Source organism: Vidua macroura, unplaced genomic scaffold (assembly GCF_024509145.1).
Source record: "Vidua macroura isolate BioBank_ID:100142 unplaced genomic scaffold, ASM2450914v1 whyUn_scaffold_150, whole genome shotgun sequence".
NCBI classification, from domain to species: domain Eukaryota; kingdom Metazoa; phylum Chordata; class Aves; order Passeriformes; family Viduidae; genus Vidua; species Vidua macroura.
This window is the reverse complement of record NW_026530555.1, coordinates 72,300-98,646: the sequence shown is the minus strand read 5'-3', so window position 1 is coordinate 98,646 and position 26,347 is coordinate 72,300. Positions and strand designations below refer to the sequence as shown.

The 26,347-nt window shown below is 60.9% G+C and overlaps 5 protein-coding genes across 7 annotated transcripts; 3 read left to right on the top strand and 2 right to left on the bottom strand.

The window, feature by feature from the left end:
* Positions 1–84: 84 nt before the first annotated feature.
* On the top strand, positions 85–2,382 carry FLT3LG (fms related receptor tyrosine kinase 3 ligand). The gene is made up of 7 exons (XM_053969280.1): positions 85–355; positions 459–560; positions 842–1,156; positions 1,440–1,572; positions 1,643–1,806; positions 2,092–2,134; positions 2,237–2,382. Exons 1-6 carry the CDS (start codon positions 326–328, stop codon positions 2,101–2,103), a joined length of 756 nt encoding a protein of 251 aa, XP_053825255.1. The 5' UTR covers positions 85–325; the 3' UTR covers positions 2,104–2,134; positions 2,237–2,382.
* On the bottom strand, positions 2,355–5,201 carry KASH5 (KASH domain containing 5). The gene is made up of 14 exons (XM_053969271.1): positions 4,845–5,201; positions 4,695–4,769; positions 4,427–4,607; positions 4,297–4,346; positions 4,150–4,216; positions 3,927–4,070; positions 3,732–3,849; positions 3,604–3,654; positions 3,452–3,529; positions 3,306–3,362; positions 3,148–3,207; positions 2,954–3,018; positions 2,805–2,865; positions 2,355–2,738 (listed from the first exon to the last, which is right to left on the bottom strand). The coding sequence occupies exons 1-14, from the start codon at positions 4,891–4,893 to the stop codon at positions 2,496–2,498; spliced, it is 1,299 nt and encodes a 432-aa protein (XP_053825246.1). The 5' UTR covers positions 4,894–5,201; the 3' UTR covers positions 2,355–2,495.
* Positions 5,160–7,390, bottom strand: CD37 (CD37 molecule). Of its 3 annotated transcripts, XM_053969276.1 has the most exons (8): positions 7,016–7,347; positions 6,706–6,778; positions 6,491–6,615; positions 6,187–6,261; positions 5,976–6,080; positions 5,722–5,907; positions 5,564–5,647; positions 5,160–5,305 (listed from the first exon to the last, which is right to left on the bottom strand). In XM_053969276.1, the coding sequence occupies exons 1-8, from the start codon at positions 7,079–7,081 to the stop codon at positions 5,228–5,230; spliced, it is 792 nt and encodes a 263-aa protein (XP_053825251.1). In that variant the 5' UTR covers positions 7,082–7,347; the 3' UTR covers positions 5,160–5,227. The 3 variants fall into 3 exon arrangements, with proteins under 3 accessions (XP_053825251.1, XP_053825254.1, XP_053825252.1); XM_053969279.1 differs by lacking the exon at positions 5,564–5,647 and having other exon boundaries at positions 7,016–7,390; XM_053969277.1 differs by lacking the exon at positions 6,187–6,261 and having other exon boundaries at positions 7,016–7,389.
* Positions 7,331–10,480, top strand: BAX (BCL2 associated X, apoptosis regulator). The gene is given in 7 exon segments (XM_053969262.1): positions 7,331–7,625; positions 7,746–7,794; positions 8,483–8,644; positions 8,724–8,763; positions 8,766–8,861; positions 8,937–9,041; positions 9,325–10,480. Coding segments are annotated over 7 exon segments (849 nt in total). The 3' UTR covers positions 9,427–10,480.
* A 1,183-nt stretch (positions 10,481–11,663) lies between these two features.
* LOC128802710 (ferritin heavy chain A-like) lies at positions 11,664–12,895 on the top strand (the record flags this gene model as incomplete). The annotated part of the gene is given in 9 exon segments (XM_053969261.1): positions 11,664–11,795; positions 11,797–11,855; positions 12,043–12,076; positions 12,079–12,153; positions 12,156–12,194; positions 12,283–12,390; positions 12,392–12,409; positions 12,616–12,729; positions 12,731–12,895. Coding segments are annotated over 9 exon segments (642 nt in total), but the record flags the coding sequence as incomplete, so codon positions are not given.
* Positions 12,896–26,347: the final 13,452 nt, after the last annotated feature.

Here is a 26,347-nt window from a genome sequence, read left to right as displayed (position 1 = left end):
GCCCCGGCCCCCCTCCCACGCTCGGAGCAGCCGCACCCAAAGCTCTGCGGGGCCGGGCGGGGGGTCCCGAGCGCCGGAGCCCCCGTGGGATGAGAGAGCTAGTCCCCCGGGTGAGGAAGGGGCAGCCCGGGGTCCGCGGCGTGGGAGGGGGAGGCTCAGGGCGTCCCGCTGCCCTCTCGGGTTTCCTGGGCCCCCTCCCGGCTCGGTGCCGCTTTCGCTTTCGGCGGCGGCTCCGCCGCGGCCCGAGGGGTCCCGGAGGGGGTCCCGGGGGTGGCTCCGGGAGCGCTCGCGGGTCCCCGTGCGCCATCCCCAGCTCAGCACCGCGATGGACTTGCCCCCCCCCCGCTCTGCTCTGGTAAGTGGGGACCCCCTCCCCTCCCCCCACAATGTCCCTGCGCCCCTCTGGGACCCCCGTGAGAGCCCCTTGGGACGTCCAGAGCCCCCCCGGTGACCCTCAGGTGCCGCTCCTGCTCCTTCTGGCCGTGCCCACCCCCAGCAGCTGCTGCTCCTTCGGCTTTAACCCCATCAGCAGCACCTTCAGCGCCCACCTGAACAACCTGGTGAGACCCCCGCCCCCAGGACACCCTCCCGCACACCCCAGTATGCCCCCCGATCTCTGGGATCCTCACGGGACCTCCCGGATCCCCCTGAGACCCAAAAGATTCCCCTGCACCTCCCCCGCCGTCCCCCAAACTCCCTCATTCCCCACGGGAGGCCCCACTCTGGGTCCCGAAAACCCCCTGACTGCAACCCTTCACCCCCAAAGGGTCACTGGGGACCCCCTGAGCACCCTCCTCAGCCCTCTGGGCTGCTTTTGGGGACCCCCTGACCCCTCCCACAGACCCCCTGGCTGCTCCTCGACTACCCTGTGGCGATGCCCAGCAACCTGGAGCCGGTGAGCGAGAACCCTCCGAATCCCACGTGTGCCCCCCCAAATCCCTCCCTGTTCCTGCAGCCCCGGACACCTCTGACCCCTGTCCCTCCAAATCCTCAACTGCCCCGGCCTCCCCAGGACAGTGCCTGCTCTGATCTCTGGGGGCTTCACTTTGGGGCACTGGCTCTGCAGCGAATGTTGGGGGTGGCAGGGAAGGATTTGGCCCCCCTGCTCAGGACCCTCCTTGCCCAGCTCCACTTCGTAGCCGAGTGTCACATCCAGGTGGGTGGGGGGCCCTGGGGGGGGCTCTGGGGGTGCTGGAAGGAGGGGGAGTTGGGAGGCTCGGTGTGCGCCGTTATGGGGTGGTCCTGGGGAGGCCAAGGTGAGTCTGGGGGCCTGAGGGGCTCTGGGGACCCCACAGGGGTCTGGGGGTTCCTTGAAGTGTCCAGGGTGACTCTGGGAGACTTTGGGGGGTGCAGGAGCTCTGGGGCATTCCTGGGATTTCCCAGGGTGGTTCAGAAGGGGTCTGGGGTCCCACGGGGGGGCTCCTATGACATCTCCCCAGGACCCCCAGGGCTGTGTCCAGCTGGAGATGGTGAATGTGTCGCAGCTCCTGGAGACCCTCGTGCAGCACCTGGGGGGGCTGCAAGGGAGACCCCCCCACTTCCCTGGCTGTGCCCGCTTGCGCTGCCATCCAGGTACCCCCCGGGACCCCTGAGGGACCCCAGTAACCCCCTAGGGCAGCTGCTGACCCCCGTCTCCCCCCAGGCCCGGCGCTGATCAGCCCAGCAGTGCGGCACGAGGGGACCTTGGGGGCCAGGCAGGGACCCCCCAGCCCCGCTGGACACGGGCTGGTGCTGCTGGGGGGAGTTGGGGGGGCCCTGGGCCTGGTGGCACTGGTCTGGGTACTGTGGAGGAGACCCTGTGCCCAGGTGGGGACACTGGGGCCACTCGAGGGCACTGGGGACACTGGGGAGGATGGCGTTCCTGGGGACACAGGGGGTGGTGAGGGCATGAGGGGCACTGGGGGTGCTGTGTGCATTGGGGACACTGGGGACACTGTGGATGCTGATTGTCCTGGGGACACTGGGAGCACTGGTGGCTGTCTTGGGATCACTGGGAGGAGGACTGAGAACACTGGAAGCACTGGGGAGCACTGGGAGGTCATTCCCCTCAGCCCCCCCCAGCCCTCACAGGGACCCCCGACATTGGAGCAGGATGGGACCTGAGTGGCCGAGTGGTACTTGGGGACAGACACAGGTACTGGGAGGGCTGCTGCATACTGGTATCACTGGGAATGTCCTGAGGGGGGCCAGAGGAGGCCCCTGGATCATCAGGTCCTCACCCTCTGCCCCTGCCCAGGCTGGCCTGAGCCACTGGTGAGAGACGGGGACCCTCCAGTTCCCTGCTGGAAGCCCTTGGGAGCTACACCGAGATCTCCCGGAGCGACGGAGAGACGAGGGGGCCCAGCCTGGCCCCGTGCAGTGCCCATAAAGCTGATGTTGACACCCTGACTCTGACCCTGCTCTGGGAAGACTGGGCGGACTGGGACGAGTGTTTGGGGGAGCTGGTATGGAGTGGGGTGGACACAGTAGTGCCCAACTGGCCTTTACTGGGGGTCTCACAGGGGCGGGGGGCTCCGGTAGTGCAGCTGGAGCTGGGGCCACTGGCAGGGCAAGAGGTAGAGCAGGGCCAGCAGTGCCAGCAGCACCAGAGCCCATGGTGACAGCGGCGTCCACGGTGACAATGGCGCCTGCGGGGCCACTGCCTTGGCCACCTCCTCACTGCTCCACACCAGGCCTCCTCCTCCGGACACCACTGTCCCTGTGTCCTCCTCCTCCTCCTCCTCCTTGTCCCCTGTCCCCTGGGCAGAGCCTCTGGGTCAGTGGCTGAAGGGACCCTGCAGGGTCCCCCCCGACCCCACTCTTACCGGGCTCGCTGTCGCCGCTGTGGCCTGGATGTCCAGCTGGCCACGCGGGCACCACGGGCGCCTGTGGAAGGCAGAGGAGGGTGAGGATGCCGAGGTGAGGACTCCGGAGCATCCTGAGGATGTCCCCTGCCCACGTGTCCCCCACGTACATGGCCCAGGCATCCCGCAGCTGGCCCAGCTGCTGCCGCAGCCGCGTTGTCTCCAGACGCAATTCCTGGGGGGGAGAAGGGATTGCCGCCCTCGGCCCTGCCCTTGACCCCCACATAGAGAGTGGCCACCGCGGGGCTTCGCTGTGGCCAAGTGGCCGCTGTCTGGGCTCACACCGAGGCCAGATGTGCCGTACCTGCACCATCCGCTCGTACTCCTCCAGTGATGCTGTTAGCTCCTGCGCCCGCTGCCCTGCCTGTGGGACAGGGCCTGGACATGAGGGGCCGTGGGAGAGGGCTGGGGGTGGCCCTGGTGACAGCTGAGGTGGTGGCAGTGTCACTGGGCAGTGCTCACCTGGGCAAGGGCTGCATCCCGGGCAGAGAGCAGGGCAGTGCCACGGCAGAGCTGGGCCTGGGCAGAGGGATGTGGACAAGGACTCCTCGTCACTGTCTCACACAGCCCCCAGCACTGCCCACCATAGCCACTGGGCCACCGCTCACCTCCAGGCTGTCCATCCGGGCCACCTGCGCCTGGATCTGCTCCCGCAGTCCCTGGCCCTCAGCGAGGAGCCGCTGGTTCTGCCAGGGGTGAAACAGGGCTGGGATTCCCTGTGGCACTGCCCTGCTGGGGCAGCCCCCAGTGCTAGGCTGACCTCCTCCTGTAGACACTCGGCCTGCGAGCACAGACTGCGCTGCTCCTTCTCCTGGGGAGGGCATGGCCGTGAGGGGACACTGTGTGACACCATGTGACACTACGCGGCACCTCAGCTTAGCCTCTCACCGTGTGCCGTGCCTGCCGCCGGAGCTCGGTGTTCTCCTCCTCGAGCCGCTTCACCACGGCCTTCATGTCGTCCAGCTCATCGACGGCCACCCTGGCCTGCTCCAGCGCCTGCCGGCTGCTGCCAGGGGCAAACGGTGCTTCAGCATTCCCAGGATGCTGATCCAGATCCCATGCCCGGGAGCCCCTCGGGAGCACCTTCGCAGCTGCGTCTGGAGCTGTGCAATCTCCTCAGCCAGGCGGGCGTTGAGCTCCTCGGCCAGCTCCGCATCCCGCTGCAGTTTGGCGTTCTGGGCCGCCAGTTGCCGGGCACGGCTCCGCAGCCCCGCAGCCTCAGCGCTGCTGGGGAGACCCACTGGTCCTGGGGTGCTCCTGGGAGCACAGCCAGGGATGACGGGGTGTCCCCACAGCAGGCACTTACTGGGTGGTGATGTCCGTGTTGTCACCCTGGAGCTCAGCGGCTGCTGGGGATGCATGTCCGTCGTCCTCTGCGGGATGGGACACAGCGGACTGTGTTTGTGTCCCCATCAGGGCCACCTCGACTCCCTTTTCCTGTGCCAACACCCACCTACTGGCACTGGTCCAGTGTCACCAGTTGCCATGTCCTGCTCCTCAGCCCTGCATGGATGGAGCCACGGGTCAGCACCACTGACGGGTCCAGCTGGCGCCCGGCGCTGCCCCCATCTCTTGGCACTGACCCATCCTGCCGGCACGCTGCGATCCAGGCGCCCATGGCCATGCGGAATCGGGTCCAGTCCAGCGCTGTGCCTGCGGCCGCAGGGTCCAGCGCTCGCCGCAGTGCCTGCAGCCGCCCATCGTGCCCGCTGTGCCCCGTCATCGCTGCCACATACTCCACCACCTGCTGCGGCTGCACCATCCCTGTGGCGGACGGAAGGGTCAGGAACGGCAGTGACCATCTCGGGGGATTCTGGCTGTGGCCACCATGGCCCCAGGGGCTTTGGCTACCTGTACGCTCAGGGTCGCAGGCAGCGAAGGTGCAGTCCAGGGCAAACTCGTCCGAGCAGCCGCTCTCGGCAGGGGCTGAGGGGGGGGACATGGGTTATGGAGGGGCCCGGCGCCTCATCCCCCCGCCCCGCTCCCTCATGGTCCCCGCACCTGACGGGGGGATGACGGCGCCCGGGGCGCAGGGAACTTCTGCAGCCATCGTGTTCAGGGCGCTCCGGTGCCACCGCTGCCCCGGGGCAGGGCCAGGGGCCGAGGCTTTCTGGGGACTCCCGGGAGCGTCGCGGGACTGAGGGGGAGCCGGTGGCGGGGGCGGGAATCGCCTCACGGCGGAGGAGAGGGGCGGGGCCTCGCGCGAGCCGTTCCCGCCCAGAGGAAAGGGGGCGTGGCCAGAGGAAAGGGGCGTGGCCCCAGCGCCGCACGCGGGCCGCGCGTTCCCGCTCCCCTCCCGGTCCCCTCTTGATTCCGCTGCTTCCCAAGGGCTTTTATTGAAGGACAAAGACCTCCGCGCTTCCCCCCACACCACCCTGGCCCCCTCAGAGCCCCCGCAGCAGCTTCTCGTAGTGGGAGTCCAGGTTCCGGACCAGGAACATCGACAGCATCAGCAGGGAGAGCTGGGAGCAGAGAGCAGGATCAGCCCTCCTGGACCCCCTCGGATCCCTGACCTCCCCTCCCGGCCACCCTGAACCCCCACGGACCCTTCTGGCCACCCTGAATCCCCACCAACCTCCTGGCTCCCCACGGACCATCCCCTGAACCCTCCCTGGCCCCCCCCAGCTGCTGCCCAGCCCACCCAACCTATGGTCCCACAGCCTTCCGACCACCCCCAGGCCCCCCCAGCTCAGCCCCCGGCCCCAGGGTGTTCCCCCTACCTCCCCCAGTCCGATGCCTATGCAAACCCCCACGATGGTGACCAGGTTTCCGGCCAACCAGGTCTGGACTCTCTCCTTGCAGCCCTAAAGTGACAACTGGGGGTCACTTGGAGCGCCCCCAAGGAGCTCCAGGACCCCCTGCTTCCCCCGTGCCTCACCCTGGGGAAGATGTCCTGGGGGGCAGCTGTGGGGCAGCGGCCATGGGGGAGCATCCATGGGGTGCTGTGGGTGCTGTTGGGTGCCCTGAGGCAGGAGCAGGCGATGGCCCTGGCCCTGTCTTTGTCCCTGGTGGTGTCATCATCGTGGTGCCAGTCCTGGGGTCCTTTCCAGCCACAGCAGCTGAGCTGGGGGGGCAGAGGGTCAGTGTGGTGGCCATGGGGTGGCGTTGGGGTCCTTTTGTGGGGGGTCTCACCTGCTGCTGGACAGCGTCCCAGCTCTCGTGGGGGTCCCCAGGTGGTCCCTGGGCCGGGTAGCCCCAGATCAGCTCCTCTGCGTAGGTGGCCACTTTTGTAGCCAGCTGGGGAGAGGGATCAGCACAGGATCAGCACAGCATTGCCCCACGACCCCAGGGTGCCCCCCGACCCCGGGGTCCCCCCCAGCCCCGGGTTCGCCCCTGCACTCACAGCGGCGCGCTGCGTGTAGACGATGATGGCCACCGTGATCTGGGCAGCGAAGAGCAGCAGCAGGAGCCCAAAATACTTTGGGGATAGACAGGGAAGGTGGGGGTCAGCCAGATCTCCCCCCCCAGCCCCTCCCCAGTGCCAGGGCAGCTCAGAGGGGTCCCCCCACTCCCCGCTGCTGCTCCCCCGGTGCAGGATGTGGTGGCACCACGTGGCCCCGCGGTTGCCCCAGGAAGTTGCAGCACAGCTACCCGAGCCGCCTCCCAGTTCCGTGACCCCTCTCGACCCCCCCAGCCCCCCAACTCACCAGCCCCAGCATGACCTTGACCTCCTTGAGGGCCCCCAGGCACCCCAGGAATCCCAGGAGCATGGTGACGATGCCGACCCCAGAGAAGCCATAAGACCAGACCCTCAGGCTGACCAGCGGTGACCCTGGGGGACACGGTGGGGGGGGGGTCAGGGAACCTCCCAGCCCGGGGTGCCACACGTCTTGGGGTACCCCATGCTTTGGGGGTCCCTTACCCAGCACGGCGGCGAAGCTCTGCCGATCGAAGAGGACCCAAAAGCTGAAGGCGAGGAGGAGGATGCCCAGGAACTGGGGGGGGGGGGGGGCGGGGGGAGCCCAGGTCAGGAAATGCGGGACCCCCCAGTGCCCACAAACACTGGGAGATGGTTGCCCCCAGCCGGGTCCCCTCAGCCCCAGGTTCCCCCATCTCTCCGTGTCCCCCAAGTCCCCCCAGGCGGTACGTCCTGCATCTCCCCCCTGCCCTCCCAAGCTCTACTTCCCCGCTCTCCCCGCTGCCCCCCAAGCCCCCCCCTTAGCCCCACTCACGAAGAAGAAGAGGTTGAGGAGGAAGAGGAAGCACTTGGTGCAGCCGAGGCAGCTTTTGGGGCTCATGTCTGCACAGGGGTCACAAACGCACGGGCTCAGAGCCCACCCCGAGCCCGAACCGCCCCCCGGGCCCCCGGTTCCCCCCGCCCCGTCCGGCGCCGCCGCCTCGGGCTCCGCGGGAGGCGCCGGAAGCGCCGCGGGGGCGTCGCCCCGGGACTCCCACGGACAGTGGGGGCCACGACCCCCGGTGTGACCCCGGGGAGTGGGGGGGTGACCCCGGGGGTCCCGGGGGGCTGCGGGGGGCGGGACCGAGCAATGAGTGACGGGACAAGGGGCGGGGCCGAGTGCGGGGGGGGCGTGGCGATGAGCGCGGCCTCCCCTCCGCCCCGCCCGTGTGCGGCCCCCCGATCACGTGACAAGGGCGCTCCGCCCCCGCCGCCGGTGTCACGTGACGCCGCCGGGGACCACGTGTTTCGGGCGCGATGGCGGCGGCGGCGGCTTCGGCACAGCGGGGCGGGGGGCAGCGGCGGCGGCGGCGGCGGCGATCCCGGAGCCGATCCCGGAGCCGGGGCCGCCGGCGGCGAGCCCGCCCCGCCCCCGGGGGGCGGTGGTGAGTGGGGGGATTGGCGGGACCCGCGGAGGGGCGCGGCCTGTACGGGCCGGGGGAGGCGGCGACGGCGGCCGAGCTCGGTGGCCGCTTCTCCCCGGTGAGCGCCCTCGCTCTCTGCAGGGGCCTCCTCGGACCAGATCATGCAGACGGGGGCGATCTTGCTGCGGGCGTGAGTAGGGGAGGCGGGGACCGGCGGGGAGAACGGGCGGGGCTGGCGGGAGGACAAGGGGCGACTTGTAGGGCACAGGGTGCGGGGGAAACTTGGGACTGGGAGGGGACTTGGAGGACACAGGGTGCGGGGGGTCTTGGGACGGCGGGGTGGACGTGGGGGGCACAGGGGACATGGGGGGACTTGAGAGGATACGGGACTGGGGGGGGCACAAGAGTGTGGGGGGGGGGACTGGGGACTCGGGGTGAACTGGGGAGATCTGAGAGGATCCTGGCACTTGGGAGGGACCTGGGGGACACGGGGTGCATGAGAGACTTGTGGGAATTCTGGGGGGACGCGGGGTGCGGGGGGAAACTCAAAACTTGGGGGGGCTTGAGAGCTGTGGGGACACAGGGTGCAAGAGGGAACTCGGGAGTGAGGGGGGAATCGGGGGACAGGGGGGACGTGAGGGGATCCCAGGGGGACATAGGGTACAGGGGAGATGTGGGGTCCATGGGGTGCAGGTGGGACATCGCGGGGGGGGGCTTTAGAGGGTCCTGGAACTTGGGGGCCAGCTGGGACACGGGGGGATCTGGGCTCCGGGTGTGACGCCAGAGGAAAGGACTCAGGGTCCAGGTGGGACACGGGGATGGGGTCACACAGACCCGGGGCAGGACACGGCGGGTACCCAGAGTGCCGGGGGTCCCAGGTTCGTGCGGGACCGTGTGGAGCGCTGCGGGGACCCCCAGGCCGTGGCCCTGAGCGTGGCTGAGCTGGGTGAGCCCCAGCCCAGCAGCCCTGATACCAAACGCCTCAGCGAGTGCCTGCGGCGCATCGGCGACGAGCTCGACAGCAACATGGAGCTGCAGAGGTGGGCAGCTGCCGCTTTTTGGGGGGTGTCGTGGTGTCCCCAAGCCCGCCATGACCATCCCCACTGTCTCCTGCCCCAGAATGATCGAGCAGGTGGGGTGTGACGCCCCCAAAAAGCTGTTTTTTTCCGCGTGGCCAAGGAGATGTTTGCCGATGGCACCTTCAACTGGGGCCGCGTGGTTGCCCTGTTCTACTTTGCCTGCAAACTGGTGCTGAAGGTGGGTGTGGAGCCCCCCCAAAGGCCATCCCCGGTCCCCCTTAACCCCCTCTGACCCCCTCCCTGCTGCGGGCAGGCTCTCTGCACCAAGGTCCCAGAGCTGGTCCAGACCATCCTGCGTTGGACCATGGAGTATCTCCAGGAGCACGTACTGGCCTGGATCCAGGCCCAGGGCGGATGGGTGAGACCCCAACCCCCCCCCCCCCATTCCTCAGGGGGCCATGCCCCTGACCCTTCCCTAACAGCCTCTTGTACCCCAAACCCCCCATTCCTCGGGGGGAGAGGGGGCCCAGCCCCTCTTTGGGAATGTCCCCTCTGCAACATCCCCTTTTACCCCAAATTGTAACCCAAATCCTCCCCTCTGTGCTGGTTTCCCAACTGCCCTGAGCCTGGTTGTTCTGGGGGGAGGTTTGGGAACCCCCAGCACGTGGTGACCTTCTTCCTCCTGTGTCCCTTCCTCGCAGGAAGGGCTCTTGTCCCACTTCGGGACCCCCACCTGGCAGACCATCACCATCTTTGCCGCTGGCGTCCTCACGGCCTCACTGACCATCTGGAAGATGTCGTAGACTCTCGGGGGGGGCCACATTTTGTCCCCCTGGGACCCCTCCCCGGACTGACCCTGCCGGCAGGGATGGTGCTGACCCCCAGCACTTTCTAGGGCTGGGGGGGTTTTTAACCAACAGGACTTGCTTACCCGGATTTTGGGGTGGTGGTTGAGCTGGGGGGGACCCTCCCCTTCCTTCCCCAGGCCCCCCCCCAGCCCTTCCCACAAGTGTCCGGAGGCCACAGCTGGGATCTGGGGGGGAGTTGGGGGTGAATGGGGTGGGGACACCCCCCCTTCCCCTGCTGTGCCCCCCAGTCCCGGTGCTGGGCCTCCCTGGCCTCAATTTGACCCCAGGACTTGTGGTGCTTTGGGGGGGGGGGGGGGGTCTTGCGGTTCCACCCCCCAATATGGGGGTGGGTGGGGTGTCTCTGTGACCCCTCCAGAATGAGTTGGGGGGGTGGGGGGGAGGGTTACAGCCATGGCTGTAGGGTGAGTATTTATTGGGGGTCCACACCCCCCAAAAAGGGCCCCCCCCAGGTGCAATACCCCCCCCTCCCGGGGCGGAGGCTCTCAGGGTGGGAGGGGCCACACCCCCCGTTTACCATCTGGAAGATGTCGTAGACTCTTGGGGGGGGGCCCCCCTGGGACCCCTCCCCGGACTGGCCCTGCCGGCAGGGATGGTGCTGACCCCCAGCACCTTCCAGGGCTGGGGGGATTTTTAACGAACAGGACTTGCTTACCCCGGATTTTGGGGGTGGTGGTTGAGCTGGGGGGGACCCTCCCCTTCCTCCCCCAGGCCTCAACCCCTGCTCTTTTGGAGGTCCCCCGTGTCCCCGAGGCGGGGGGGACAGGAGGGGGGGGCAAAGCGACCCCTTCTCCCAACCCCCGCGGTGCTCTCGGGGGTGACGTCACGGGGAACCACTCCTCCCAAAAAAAAGGGTGGGCCCTGCCTTCTACCCCCCCCCCCCCTCCCCCCTCCCCGATTGCTTCTCTCCACAGTTGTTTTTTCTTCTCTTTTTTTTGTACCTTGGTTTTTGTATCTCGGGAATTTCGATGGAAGTAAAAGGCAAAGGCGATGCGTCGTGGGGCGTGTCCCTCCTCCTCCGCCCCGCCCCCAAAAACCTCGGGGAGCCCTCGGGGATCTCGGGGTGCGGCTGGGGAAGGGCGGGGGGAGACAGGAATTGGGGGAAGTCGAGGCAACGCTGCTTTCACTTTCGCTTTTGCCACGTGGCTTTGGGGGGGTCAGGGCCCCCTCCCCCTTTTGTTCAACAACATCTCGGGGATTGGGGGGTTCTGGTTGGTGGGGGGAAAAGTGGGGAGGGGGTCCTTCACCCCTCCCCCTCCCCCCCCCGCAGGGCCAAGGGAACGTTTGGGCTCCGTGGGGCTTCAAATCGTGTGTGTGTGCAGGGGGGGTCCCGATCCCGGGGTTCACTGAGCAGCCGCGGCGGGTTTTGGGGTTGGGGTCCCACATCTGGACCCTTCTCCACGGGGCCGTGTCCTTCCTGCAGCGCAGCCTCTGGACCCAGCGCCAAAGGGACATTGGGGGTGGCTTCGGGGGGCGTGGGGGTGGCTTTGGGGGGGGTGGTCCCCGGGTGTCGGGGGCCGCTGCTCCCCCCCTTTGCCCCGGACGTTCCTCTCAGCTCCAGCCGAGCCGGGCCCCCCTGGAGCTGCGGGGACCCCAAGGGATGAGGGATGGGAAGGGAAGCGCCGTGGGACACCCAGTTCCAACCAGTCACCCCCAGTTCGCCCCAGTCCCGGAGCGGCGGAAACGCGGAGTCAGCGCCTTCCCCGCGGCCAAGTTCCTCTTTTATGGTCCCGGCGCTGCGTCAGCTCCTTCCGCACCCTACAACCTATTAAACTCCGATTAACGGGCAATGGGCACCTCAGGACCTGGCAGGACACCCAAAAAACACCCCCCAAGCTCCTCCCCAGCCCCCGCCAGGCTCCGTGTGCCCCCGAACCCAGCAGTGAACTGGGGCTCTCCCGCAGCCGCCCCCCCGCGCCCGGCGAGACCACTCATGGGGGGGGGCGGACACAAACGTGGGGTCGGGACCCCCACCCCCGCCAAAATCCTGCCCAGTCATGCTGACTGCGGGACCGTGTGACAAACACGGACAAGGGCCAAGGCCACCGCGCCCCTTCCGGAGGGGCAAGCAGGGGGGGGTGCCCCCCTTTTCTCCGCCCAGTGGGGAAGGGCTATAAAACCGCCCGGCAGACGTTGAGCGGCCACAGCCGCGTTCTCGCTTCAACAGTGCTTGAACGGAACCGGCTGTTCGCGGCCGTTCGTCCATCTCGGCCGTCCATCCGTCCATCCCGCCACTCCCGAACCGACCCGTCCGTCCGTCCCGCTATGGAGTCCAGATCCGCCAGAACTACCACCGCGACTGCGAAAGCCGCCGTCAACCGCATGGCCAACATGGAGCTCTACGCCTCCTACGTCTACCTCTCCATGGTAGGGGGCTCGGGACCCCCGGCCCCGGGGTTGGGGGACCCCCTTCCTGCGCCTCAAAATCCGCTTCCGTCTCGCCCCGCTGCTGGTGGGGGCGGCGCCGCTCGGGGAGAGCGGAATCCGAGGAATTTGGGGTGGGGGTCCTGGGGGACTCCCCCTGACCTCTCCTCCCTCCCCTCTCTCCCGCAGGGGGTTTTACTTCGACAGGGACGACGTGGCCTTGGTCGCGGCCTGTCCCAGTTTTTCCTGGAGCAGTCGCGGGAGGAGCGGGAACACGCCGAGGGGCTCCTGCGCTTCCAGGACGCGCCGCGGGGGGCCGCGTTCTCCTGCAGGACATCAAGGTGTGTGGTGGGGGGGGAGGGCGGCTGTGGCTCGGGGGTTGGCCGTAGGGTACCTGGGCTCCTTGAGGTGACGCTTCGTGCCCCGCAGAAGCCGGAGCGGGACGCCTGGGGGTCGGCGCTGGAGGCAGTGGAAGCGGCGCTGCAGCTGGAGAAGTCGGTGAACCAGGCGCTGCTGGACCTGCACGGCCTGGCTGCCGGAGAAGGGGGACCCCCACGTGAGTGGTGCTCTGGCTTTCACCCCTCCCTGCCCCCCCCCCCCAGCTCCAAATGCTCCCAATTCCTCCCTTTCCCCATGCCCGTTGCCTTTGGATCAGCCCGGGGCTCCCTCTCCCACGGGAGTCCTTGGAATCTCCTGCTGCTCCTGGGGGTCCCTCAGCTCCCCCAGACCCTCGGCCCTGCCTGATATCCCTTTGTCCCATAGCTTTGTGACTTCCTGGAGTCCCACTACCTGGACGAGCAAGTGAAGGCCATCAAGGCGCTGGGGGACCATGCCACTAACCTGCGACGCCTTGCTGGTGGTGCCACTGGGCCTGCGGGGGGCCTCGGCTGGCCTCGGCGAGTACCTGTTCGACCGTCTGAGCTTGGAGGAGCGCAGCTGAACCCTCCCCCCGCCTTCACCTCCACAGGGCAGCCCCCAGCACCGTCTTCCTGTGCCCCCAGACCCTTGTAACACCCCCGCCCCATCCAAGGGGGCCCTGCCTGCTGGGCCCTCCCAGCATGATTCCAATAAAGGGTCTGTCTTTGCCTCCAGTTGTCCCCTCTGTTACTTGCTTCCCCCCCACAAGGGAGGGGACACCGGGAGTTGTGGGGTGGGGTTAGTGGGGCCTGGCATCAGATGGGGGAGGTGGCACAGTCCCTTCACGGGATGGGCAACACCTGACAAATTTATAGGAATTCCAGGTGTTGCTGAGCATGTTTTGACCCTGTAGTAAGGTCTGAAGAAAACCAGAAGGGGCTCTTCAATACAAGAAGGAGAGCCTTCAACTTGAGCGTCTTGGGACAAGTATTAGAGGAGTAGATCTGGCCATGCTAGGCCAGCCAAAGCTATAGTTCCTCGCAGCTTTCGTCAACAAGAAATCCTGCACAATCTGCGAATTAAGGAGGCAGAAGGTGACTCCTGAACAGGAACACCAGACTATTTCCCTGTGAAACAAAGCTCACCACCCCAGGTTCCTGATGTCAGTTTGCAGGGTTCCCTTGGGACTGTCAGGGCAGCACAGGTTTGAGGTGGGGGCAGCTTGGGTCTGCGACACATCTTGGACCATTTGGATTTTTGGAGGTGTCCGGCCACTCAGGGCCACAGGCCCCTGTAGACACAGACCGGTCCGAAAATCCGAACGATTGAGGATGTGTTGCAGACCCAAGCTGCCCCCACCTCAAACCTGTGCTGCCCTGACAGTCCCAAGGGAACCCTACAAACTGACATCAGGAACCTGGGCTGGCCACTTTTCTTTCCCAAGGAAAAAGGCTGATCTTTGCCTCCAGGGGCCTGTGGCCCTGAGTGGCCGGACACCTCCAAAAAAATCCCAACAAGCCAGGATGTGCCCTCCACTGGCACCTTTCCAAAGCATTGCACTAGATTCCAGTAATACTCTGCATTTCCAGTGGTTCAGCCTGTCTGACCCTCATCCTGACCCTTAAAATGCACTAAGGAATTCTAAAACAGCCCTTAGGAAGGTGTAACAATGCCCTAAAAGACACCAGACAAGTCCTAAGAAGCCTTCCAAAATCCCCTAAATATTCCTAATAGGTCCTGCAAAAACACTCAAGGAAACCTGCTCAGCCTCCAAACCCTTCCTGGTGCTCTCTAGCCCACAGATGTCATCCCTACCTTTCTCCAGGGGGTCCTGTTGTCCTCTGAGGGTTCTGTCGTTGTCCTGGTGTGAGGGTCACTGCCTTGTCCTAGCGGGAGCGTTCCGGTGTGCTCTCGCTGTTAGGGTTGCTGTGTGGTGCTGCTGCTGGCAGGGCTGAAAAGGGAAAAGGCTCTTGTTAGGGGGGCTGCTTAGGCTGAGGTTAGGGCTGGGGGGGAGAGGTGGTGCTCCTGTACCCTAACTTGCCTCCTAAGCTCTACCCTGTAGCCCTGATCTCCACTGCACTGTCCAGCCCTCAAGCCCTCGCCCTTTACCCCTCAACCTCTCCCTCTGCCCCCCAGCCCTCAGGCTCTGTGTGGTCACCCTCGAGCCCCCCCCTTTGCCCCTCAAGCCCCCTCTCAGCTGCCCCTCAGCTCCTGTGCGTCACCCTTAATCCCTCTCCTTTGCCCCTCAGCCCCCAGCTTCTCTGTGTCATGCTCCAGCTGCCCCTGCCCCCCCTCAGCATCTCTCTGTCACCCACTGTCCCCTCTCCCTGTGCCTCCCTCAGCTCCCAGCCTCTGTCACCCTCAAGCCCCCACAGTGCCCCTCAGCCTCTATGTGCTGTGCCATGAAAAAACATAAAATTTCCCTAAAAACCCCTAATCTTCAAAATGTTCTAAAAGCCCCACAAAAACATAAAAATAGCCTCAGAATACCCTTAAAATACAAGAAAAATACCCTACTTTTAAAAAAACCCTAAAACACACCTAAATATCCCTAAAAAACCTTTAAGAAATCCCTCAACTATTCCTAAAAGAGCTCTAAAAATACCCCAAAAATACTTAAAAATGCCCTGATAAGACCCTAAAAAACCCTAAAAGTTCCCTCAAAAGACCTAAAAATACCCTAGTCCTAAGAGTCCTCCACATACCCTCAATACTCCTAAAAAAGCCCCAAGAACACCCCCAAAAAAACCCCATAAACATTCTAATTAGTAGTAAGAAAGCCATGAAAATACCCTAAAAAAAATCTTTTAAAAGCCCTGAAAAAGGCCTAAAAGTATCCTAAATAGTCACAGAAAATTCCTAAAAAGCTCCTGTGAAAAAAACCCTAAAATATCTTTTTAAAGCCCTAAAAAACCCCTAAAAAAGTGCTCAGTCCCCAACCTCTACCAGTCACTCTCTAGCCAGCAAACATCATCCCTACCTTTTCATTAGGGTCACTGCCTGCAGCTGCTGGGAGGGTTCTGGGGCTGTCCCAGCATTAGGGTCACTGCCTGCAGCTGCTGGGAGGGTTCTGGGGCTGTCCCAGCATTAGGGTTGCTGCCTGCAGCTGCTGTTGAGGAACACTGGTGTTCTAGGGGTGTGTTTAGGGTGAGCTTAGGGTTGGGGTGAGGGCTGCTGCTGTACCCTAACCCTTCCTGGTACCCCGTGCCCTGTCCTTTGTACCCCTAACCCTCAGGGTCAGCTCTCCACCTGTCAAGTCCCCCCCCTCTTTGCCCCTCAGCCCGCAATGTCTGTGTGTCACCCCAAGCCCCCCGACACAGTCCTGTGGCCCCCTAACCTCCACCGTGCACTTTCCACCCTTGTAGGGGTGGTTTCAAGGGTGAGGTTAAGGGTGCTGTGAGGGCTGGTTCACCTGTCACCCTCAGGCACCCCCCCACTTTGTCCCTCAGGCACCCCCTGCCTCTCAGCCTCCTTGTGTCACCCTCAGGTTCCCACCGCAGCCTCTCAGCGTCTCTGTGCCACCCTGGAGCCCCCCTTTTTGACTCCTAAAGACCCCTTCTGCCTCTCAGCTGCCCCCATGCTCTGTGTCACCCTCCAGCCCCCTCCCCTCAGCCCCAGCTGCCTTTGTGACACCGCGCGGCCCACAGACGTCGTCCCTGCCTGTTTTCCTTGGGTGTTGTCCTGCTGCGAGGGCCGCACTATCCCCACGAGTCCGGGCTCCCATGTCCTGCTGCAGGGAGTCACACCTGGGGCATGGGAGGAGTGAGGGATGGGGCAGGGGCGGGATGGGGAGGGGTGAAGGGTGGAGAGAGACTGGGGAAGGGGTGGGCTGGAAGGACAAGTAGGGGTGAGGGGTGGAGACGGGGACAGAGCAGAACAGGGCAGGGGGGAAGGGGGACATTTGGAGGGGGCAGTCCACATATCCCAGACCAAAGGTGCAGCAAAATACAATTTTAGTGGACAGGGCAAAGCCAAACACCACCTGCAAACTGACATCAGGAACCAGGGCTGGCCACTTTTCTTTCCCAGGGAAAAGGGCATGTCAGGGCCACAGACCCCTGGAGGCAAAGATCAGCCTTTTTCCTTGGGAAAGAAAAGTGGCCAGCCCAGGTTCCTGATGTCAGTTTGTAGGGTTCCCTTGGGACTGTCAGGGCAGCACAGGTTTGAGGTGGGGGGCAGCTTGGGGTCTGCGACACATCTTCGATCGTTTGGATTTTTGGAGGTGTCCGGCCACTCAGGGCCACAGGTCCCTGGAGGCAAAGATCAGCCTTTTTCCTTGGGAAAGAAAAGTGGCCAGCCCCGGTTCCTGATGTCAGTTTGTAGGGTTCCCTTGGGACTGTCAGGGCAGCACAGGTTTGAGGTGGGGGCAGCTTGGGTCTGCGACACATCTTCGATCGTTTGGATTTTTGGAGGTGTCCGGCCACTTCAGGGCCACAGGCCCCTGGAGACACAGACCGGTCCTTTTCACTGGGAAAGAAAAGTGGCCAGCCCAGGTTCCTGATGTCAGTTTGTAGGGTTCCCTTGGGACTGTCAGGGCAGCACAGGTTTGAGGTGGGGGCAGCTTGGGTCTGCGACACATCTTCGATCGTTGGGATTTTTGGAGGTGTCCGGCCACTCAGGGCCACAGGCCCCTGGAGGCAAAGATCAGCCTTTTTCCTTGGGAAAGAAAAGTGGCCAGCCCAGGTTTCCCTTGGGACTGTCAGGGCAGCACAGGTTTGAGGTGGGGGCAGCTTGGGTCTGCGACACATCTTCGATCGTTTGGATTTTTGGAGGTGTCCGGCCACTTCAGGGCCACGGGCCCCTGGAGACACAGACCGGTCCTTTTCCCTGGGAAAGAAAAGTGGCCAGCCCAGGTTCCTGATGTCAGTTTGTAGGGTTCCCTTGGGACTGTCAGGGCAGCACAGGTTTGAGGTGGGGGGCAGCTTGGGTCTGCGACACATCTTCGATCGTTGGGATTTTTGGAGGTGTCCGGCCACTTCAGGGCCACAGGCCCCTGGAGACACAGACCGGTCCTTTTCCCTGGGAAAGAAAAGTGGCCAGCCCAGGTTCCTGATGTCAGTTTGTAGGGTTCCCTTGGGACTGTCAGGGCAGCACAGGTTTGAGGTGGGGGCAGCTTGGGTCTGCGACACATCTTCGATCGTTTGGATTTTTGGAGGGTGTCCGGCCACTCAGGGGCCACAGGCCCCTGGAGGCAAAAATCAGCCTTTTTCCTTGGGAAAGAAAAGTGGCCAGCCCAGGTTCCTGATGTCAGTTTGTAGGGTTCCCTTGGGACTGTCAGGGCAGCAGAGGTTTGAGCTGGGGCAGCTTGGGTCTGCGACACATCTTCGATCGTTTGGATTTTTGGAGGTGTCCAGCCACTTCAGGGCCACAGGCCCCTGGAGACACAGACCGGTCCTTTTCCCAGGGAAAGAAAAGTGGCCAGCCCAGGTTCCTGATGTCAGTTTGTAGGGTTCCCTTGGGACTGTCAGGGCAGCACAGGTTTGAGGTGGGGGCAGCTTGGGTCTGCGACACATCTTCGATCGTTTGGATTTTTGGAGGTGTCCGGCCACTTCAGGGCCACAGGCCACTGGAGCTTCGATCGTTTGGATTTTTGGAGGTGTCCGGCCACTTCAGGGCCACAGGCCACTGGAGACAAAGACCGGTCCTTTTCCCTGGGAAAGAAAAGTGGCCAGCCCAGGTTCCTGATGTCAGTTTGTAGGGTTCCCTTGGGACTGTCAGGGCAGCACAGGTTTGAGGTGGGGGCAGCTTGGGTCTGCGGACACATCTTCGATCGTTTGGATTTTTGGAGGTGTCCCGGCCACTCAGGGCCACAGGCCCCTGGAGGCAAAGATCAGCCTTTTTCCTTGGGAAAGAAAAGTGGCCAGCCCAGGTTCCTGATGTCAGTTTGTAGGGTTCCCTTGGGACTGTCAGGGCAGCACAGGTTTGAGCTGGGGGCAGCTTGGGTCTGCGACACATCCTCAATCGTTTGGATTTTTGGAGGTGTCCGGCCACTTCAGGGCCACAGGCCCCTGGAGACACAGACCGGTCCTTTTTCCTTGGGAAAGAAAAGTGCTAGCCCAGGTTCCTGATGTCAGTTTGTAGGGTTCCCTTGGGACTGTCAGGGCAGCACAGGTTTGAGGTGGGGGCAACTTGGGGTCTGCGACACATCTTCGATCGTTTCGATTTTTGGAGGTGTCCGGCCACTCAGGGCCACAGGCCCCTGCAGACACAGACCGGTCCTTTTTCCCTGGGAAAGAAAAGTGGCCAGCCAGGTTCCTGATGTCAGTTTGTAGGGCTCCCTTGGGACTGTCAGGGCAGCACAGGTTTGAAGTGGGGGCAGCTTGGGTCTGCGACACATCTTCGATCGTTTGGATTTTTGGAGGTGTCCGGCCACTTCAGGGCCACAGGCCCCTGGAGACACAGACCGGTCCTTTTCCCTGGGAAAGAAAAGTGGCCAGCCCAGGTTCCTGATGTCAGTTTGTAGGGTTCCATTGGGACTGTCAGGGCAGCACAGGTTTGAGGTGGGGGCAGCTTGGGTCTGTGACACATCTTCGATCGTTTGGATTTTTGGAGGTGTCTGGCGACTCAGGGCCATAGGCCCCTTGAGGAAAATATCCGCCTTTTTCCTTGGGAAAGAAAAGTGGCGAGCCCAGGTTCCTGATGACAGTTTGTAGGGTTCCCTTGGGACTGTCTCAGGGCAGCACAGGTTTGAAGTTGGGGCAGCTTGGGTCTGCGACACATCTTCGATCGTTGGGATTTTTGGAGGTGTCCGGCCACTTCAGGGCCACAGGCCCCTGGAGACACAGACCGGCCCTTTTCCCTGGGAAAGAAAAGTGGCCAGCCCAGGTTCCTGATGTCAGTTTGTAGGGTTCCCTTGGGGCTGTCAGGGCAGCCCCAGGTTTGAGGTGGGGGCAGCTTGGGTCTGCAACACATCTTCGATCATTTGGATTTTTGGAGGTGTCCGGCCACTCAGGGGCCACAGGCCCCTGGAGGCAAAAATCAGCCTTTTTCCTTGGGAAAGAAAAGTGGCCAGCCCAGGTTCCTGATGTCAGTTTGTAGGGTTCCCTTGGGACTGTCAGGGCAGCACAGGTTTGAGCTGGGGGCAGCTTGGGTCTGCGACACATCTTCGATCGTTTGGATTTTTGGAGGTGTCCGGCCACTTCAGGGGCCACGGGCCCCTGGAGACAAAGGACCGGTCCTTTTCCCCTGGGAAAGAAAAGTGGCCAGCCAGGTTCCTGATGTCAGTTTGTAGGGTTCCATTGGGACTGTCAGGGCAGCACAGGTTTGAGGTGGGGGCAGCTTGGGTCTGCGACACATCTTCGATCGTTTGGATTTTTGGAGGTGTCTGGCGGCTCAGGGCCATAGGCCCCTGGAGGCAAATATCAGCCTTTTTCCTTGGGAAAGAAAAGTGGCCAGCCCAGGTTCCTGATGTCAGTTTGTAGGGTTCCCTTGGGACTGTCAGGGGCAGCACAGGTTTGAGCTGGGGGCAGCTTGGGTCTGCGACACATCTTCGATCGTTTGGATTTTTGGAGGTGTCCGGCCACTTCAGGGCCACAGGCCCCTGGAGACAAAGACCGGTCCTTTTCCCTGGGAAAGAAAAGTGGCCAGCCCAGGTTCCTGATGTCAGTTTGTAGGGTTCCCTTGGGACTGTCAGGGCAGCACAGGTTTGAGCTGGGGCAGCTTGGGTCTGCGACACATCTTCGATCGTTTGGATTTTTGGAGGTGTCCGGCCACTGAGGGCCACAGGCCCCTGGAGACACAGACCGGTCCTTTTTCCCAGGGAAAGAAAAGTGGCCAGCCCAGGTTCCTGATGTCAGTTTGTAGGGTTCCCTTGGGACTGTCAGTGCAGCACAGGTTTGAGCTGGGGGCAGCTTGGGTCTGCGACACATCTTCGATCGTTTGGATTTTTGGAGGTGTCCCGGCCACTGAGGGCCACAGGCCCCTGGAGACACAGACCGGTCCTTCTCCCTGGGAAAGAAAAGTGGCCAGCCCAGGTTCCCTGATGTCAGTTTGTAGGTTCCCCTTGGGACTGTCAGGGCAGCACAGGTTTGAGGTGGGGGCAGCTTGGGTCTGCGACACATCTTCGATCGTTTGGATTTTTGGAGGTGTCCGGCCACTCAGGGCCACAGGCCCCTGGAGGCAAAGATCAGCCTTTTTCCTTGGGAAAGAAAAGTGGCCAGCCCAGGTTCCTGATGTCAGTTTGTAGGGTTCCCTTGGGACTGTCAGGGCAGCACAGGTTTGAGGTGGGGGCAGCTTGGGGTCTGCGACACATCTTCGATCGTTTGGATTTTTGGAGGTGTCTGGCCACTTCAGGGCCACAGGCCCCTGGAGACACAGACCGGTCCTTTTTCCTTGGGAAAGAAAAGTGGCCAGCCCAGGTTCCTGATGTCAGTTTGTAGGGTTCCATTGGGACTGTCAGGGCAGCACAGGTTTAAGGTGGGGGCAGCTTGGGTCTGCGACACATCTTCGATCGTTGGGATTTTTGGAGGTGTCCGGCCACTTCAGGGCCACAGGCCCCTGGAGACACAGACCGGCCCTTTTCCCTGGGAAAGAAAAGTGGCCAGCCCAGGTTCCTGATGTCAGTTTGTAGGGTTCCCTTGGTACTGTCAGGGCAGCACAGGTTTGAGCTGGGGGCAGCTTGGGTCTGCGACACATCTTCGATCGTTTGGATTTTTGGAGGTGTCCGGCCACTTCAGGGCCACAGGCCCCTGGAGACAAAGACTGGTCCTTTTCCCTGGGAAAGAAAAGTGGCCAGCCCAGGTTCCTGATGTCAGTTTGTAGGGTTCCCTTGGGACTGTCAGGGCAGCACAGGTTTGAGGTGAGGGCAGCTTGGGTGTGCAACACATCCTCGATCGTTTGGATTTTTGGAGGTGTCCGGCCACTTCAGGGTCACAGGCCCCTGGAGGCAAATATCAGCCTTTTTCCTTGGGAAAGAAAAGTGGCCAGCCCAGGTTCCTGATGTCAGTTTGTAGGGTTCCCATTTTTATACATCGTTTCCATGTGTTTTGCTGGAGTGTAAATAAAAAAAAATATTCAATAAATTTGAATCAACCCTAATAATGATGCCCCCCGCTCCCTCCCCTTCCCCCTTTGGGTCCTGTGTTTTTTTGGTGTGGTTTAGTAATTTTTTTTTTCCCCACTGTATTTCTTCCTTTGCTTCTTCTCTTAGTTTTCTTTCTGTCACGTAATTTCTGTCCGTCCCTAACTTTGTTTCTGTTTCTCACTGTTTCTAACTCTCTCTCTCTCTGCTTCTCTATTTCCCTGTATGTCTTTTCTTCTGTTTCTCTGTTTCACTATTTCTAACTATTTATTTGTCTCTCTAGTTGATGCTTTTACTCTTTATTTCTTTTTCTCTCCAGCTTCTCTTTGCCATTCTTTTCCTATTTCTTTTCGTCTCTTAAGTGCTCTCTTAAGTGCTCTCTTAAGTCCTCTCTTAAGTGCTCTCTTAAGTCCTCTCTTAAGTGCTCTCTTAAGTGCTCTCTTAAGTCCTCTCTTAAGTGCTCTCTTAAGTGCTCTCTTAAGTCCTCTCTTAAGTGCTCTCTTAAGTCCTCTCTTAAGTCCTCTCTTAAGTCTGTCTTTTTCTTTCTTTCCATCTTTTCATTTCTAACTTTGTTTCCCTTTCTAGCTTTCAAAAAGCAGCAGTAGAAACTTTCAGGCTCCCTGGGAGTAAAATAAAAAACAAACTTTAAATAATTATTAAAACAAAAAAAGAATTTACTCCCCGGGAGCCTGAAACTTTCTACTGCTGCACCGGACATATAGTTTTTCTTCTTTTTTATATATACCTATACAACCCCTAATTAGTGCTCCACCTGGCACATTACAATACCCACTACCCAGATCACCCCCACCATGTAGACACCGCCACCTTGCTCCCCATCATGTGACCCTATGGGCGCCACCATCTTGCTCCCTGTCACATGACCACACAGGTGCTGCCATTTTACTCCCCATCATGTGACCACAGGGCTGCCACCATCTTGTAGGGTTAGGGGTTAGGGTTTGGGTTTAGGGTTTAGGGTTAGGCCCTCAGTGGCCGGCTGCGTCCCAAAATCCGAACGATCGAGGATGTGTCGCAGACCTAAGCTGCCCCCAGCTCAAACCTGTGCTGCCCTGACAGTCCCAAGGGAACCCTACAAACTGACATCAGGAACCTGGGCTGGCCACTTTTCTTTCCAAAGGAAAAAAGCTGATCTTTGTTTCCATGGGCCTGTGGTCCTCAGTGGCCGGCTACGTCCAAAACTCCAAACGATCGAAGATGTGTCGCAGACCCAAGCTGCCCCCACCTCAAACCTGTGCTGCCCTGACAGTCCCAATGGAACCCTACAAACTGACATTAAGAACCTGGGCTGGCCACATTTCTTTCCCAGGGAAAAGGGCCGGTCTTTGTCTCCAAGAGCCTATGTCCCTCAGTAGCCGGCTGCGTCCCAAAATCCAAACGATCGAAGATGTGTCGCAGACCCAAGCTGCCCCCACCTCAAACCTGTGCTGCCCTGACAGTCCCAAGGGAACCCTACAAACTGACATTAAGAACCTGGGCTGACCACTTTTCTTTCCAAAGGAAAAAAGCTGATCTTTGTCTCCAGGGGCCTGTGGCCCTCAGTGGCCGGCTACGTCCAAAAATTCCGAACGATCGAGCATGTGTCACAGACCCAAGCTGCCCCCAGCTCAAACCTGTGCTGCCCTGACAGTCCCAAGGGAACCCTACAAACTGACATTAAGAACCTGGGCTGGCCACATTTCTTTCCCAGGGAAAAGGGCCGGTCTTTGTCTCCAGGAGCCTATGTCCCTCAGTAGCCGGCTGCGTCCCAAAATCCAAACGATCGAGGATGTGTCGCAGACCCAAGCTGCCCCCACCTCAAACCTGTGCTGCCCTGACAGTCCCAAGGGAACCCTACAAACTGACATTAAGAACCTGGGCTGACCACTTTTCTTTCCCAAGGAAAAAAGCTGATCTTTGTCTCCAGGGGCCTGTGGCCCTCAGTGGCCGGCTACGTCCAAAAATTCCGAACGATCGAGCATGTGTCGCAGACCCAAGCTGTCCCCACCTCAAACCTGTGCTGCCCTGACAGTCCCAAGGGAACCCTACAAACTGACATTAAGAACCTGGGCTGACCACTTTTCTTTCCAAAGGAAAAAAGCTGATCTTTGTCTCCAGGGGCCTGTGGCCCTCAGTGGCCGGCTACGTCCAAAAATTCCGAACGATCGAGCATGTGTCGCAGACCCAAGCTGCCCCCACCTCAAACCTGTGCTGCCCTGACAGTCCCAAGGGAACCCTACAAACTGACATCAGGAACCTGGGCTGGCCACTTTTCTTTCCCAAGGAAAAAGGCTGATCTTTGCCTCCAGGGGCCTGTGGCCCTGAGTGGCCGGACACCTCCAAAAATCCAAACGATCGAGGATGTGTCGCAGACCCAAGCTGCCCCCAGCTCAAACCTGTGCTGCCCTGACAGTCCCAAGGAAACCCTACAAACTGACATCAGCAACCTGGGCTGGCCACTTTTCTTTCCCAAGGAAAAAGGCTGATCATTGCCTCCAGGGGCCTGTGGCCCTGACATGCCCTTTTCCCTGGGAAAGAAAAGTGGCCAGCCCTGGTTCCTGATGTCAGTTTGCAGGTGGTGTTTGGCTTTGCCCTGTCCACTAAAATTGTATTTTGCTGCACCTTTGGTCTGGGATATGTGGACTGCCCCCTCCAAATGTCCCTCTTCCCCCCTGCCCTGTTCTGCTCTGTCCCCGTCTCCACCCCTCACCCCTACTTGTCCTTCCAGCCCACCCCTTCCCCAGTCTCTCTCCACCCTTCACCCCTCCCCATCCCGCCCCTGCCCCATCCCTCACTCCTCCCATGCCCCAGGTGTGACTCCCTGCAGCAGGACATGGGAGCCCGGACTCGTGGGGATAGTGCGGCCCTCGCAGCAGGACAACACCCAAAGAAAACAGGCAGGGATGGCGTCTGTGGGCCGTGCGGTGTCACAAAGGCAGCTGGGGCTGAGGGGAGGGGGCTGGAGGGTGACACAGAAGATGGGGGCAGCTGAGAGGCAGAAGGGGTCTTTAGGAGTTAAAAAGGGGGGCTCCAGGGTGGCACAGAGACGCTGAGAGGCTGCGGTGGAAACCTGAGGGTGACACAAGGAGGCTGAGAGGCAGGGGGTGCCTGAGGGACAAAGTGGGGGGGTGCCTGAGGGTGACAGGTGAACCAGCCCTCACAGCACCCTTAACCTCACCCTTGAAACCACCCCTACAAGGGTGGAAAGTGCACCCTTGTTTAGGAGGTTAGGGGGCCACAGGACAGTGTCAGGGGGCTTGGGGTGACACACAGACATTGCGGGCTGAGGGGCAAAGAGGGGGGGACTTGACAGGTGGAGAGCTGACCCTGAGGGTTAGGGGTACAAAGGACAGGGCACGGGGGTACCAGGAAGGGTTAGGGTACAGCAGCAGCCCTCACCCCAACCCTAAGCTCACCCTAAACACACCCCTAGAACACCAGTTTTCCTCAACAGCAGCTGCAGGCAGCAACCCTACTGCTGGGACAGCCCCAGAACCCTCCCAGCAGCTGCAGGCAGTGACCCTAATGAAAAGGTAGGGATGATGTTTGCTGGCTAGAGAGTGACTGGTAAAGGTTGGGGACTGAGCACTTCTTTAGGGTTTTTTTAGGGCTTTTAAAAGATATTTTAGGTTTTTTTTTCACAGGAGCTTTTTAGGAATTTTCTGTGACTATTTAGGATACTTTTAGGCCTTTATCAGGGCTTTTAAAAGATTTTTTTTAGGGTATTTTAAGGGCTTTCTCACTGCTAATTAGAATATTTGGGGGGGGTTGGGTGTTCTTGGGGCTTTTTTAGGACTATTTAAAAAATTTTAGGGCTTTTTTAGGACTATTGAGGGTATGTGGAGGACTCTTAGGACTAGGGTATTTTTAGGTCTTTTGAGGGAACTTTTAGGTTTTCTTAGGGTCTTATCAGGGTATTTTAAGTATTTTTGGGGTATTTTTAGAGCTCTTTCAGGAATATTGAGGGATTTTTTAAAGGTTGTTTAGGGATATTTAGGTGTGTTTTAGGGTTTTTTTAAAAGTAGGGTATTTTTCTTGTATTTTAAGGGTATTCTGAGGCTATTTTTATGTTTTTTGTGGGGCTTTTAGGACATTTTGAAGATGAGGGGTTTTTAGGGAAATTTTATGTTTTTTCATGGCACAGCACATAGAGGCTGAGGGGCACTGTGGGGGCTTGAGGGTGACAGAGGCTGGGAGCTGAGGGAGGCACGGGGAAAGGGGACAGTGGGTGACAGAGAGATGCCGAGGGGGGCAGGGGCAGCTGGAGCATGACACAGAGAAGCTGGGGGCTGAGGGGCAAAGGAGAGGGATTAAGGGTGATGCACAGGAGCTGAGGGGCAGCTGAGAGGGGGCTTGAGGGGCAAAGGGGGGGCTCGAGGGTGACACACAGAGCCTGAGGGCTGGGGGGCAGAGGGAGAGGTTGAGGGGTAAAGGGCGAGGGCTTGAGGGCTGGACAGTGCAGTGGAGATCAGGGCTACAGGGTACAGCTTAGGAGGCAAGTTAGGGTACAGGAGCACCACCTCTCCCCCCAGCCCTAACCTCAGCCTAAGCAGCCCCCCTAACAAGAGCCTTTTCCCTTTTCAGCCCTGCCAGCAGCAGCACCACACAGCAACCCTAACAGCGAGAGCACACCGGAACGCTCCCGCTAGGACAAGGCAGTGACCGTCACACCAGGACAACGACAGAACCCTCAGAGGACAACAGGACCCCCTGGAGAAAGGTAGGGATGACATCTGTGGGCTAGAGAGCACCAGGAAGGCTTTGGAGGCTGAGCAGGTTTCCTTGAGTGTTTTTGCAGGACTATTAGGAATATTTAGGGGATTTTGGAAGGCTTCTTAGGACTTGTCTGGTGTCTTTTAGGGTATTGTTACACCTTCCTAAAGGCTGTTTTAGAATTCCTTAGTGCATTTTTCGGGTCAGGATGAGGGTCAGACAGGCTGCCCGCTGGAAATGCAGAGTATTACTGGAATGTAGTGCAATGCTTTGGAAACGTGCCACTGGAGGGGCAGTGGGCAGGGTCCCATGCTGATGGTCTGAAGGTTGTGATTTCTGGGCCCATCGAAGTGGTGGTGGTAAGGGCTACATGCTGGCAGCTTTCTCAAGGAGAAATCCAGCAGA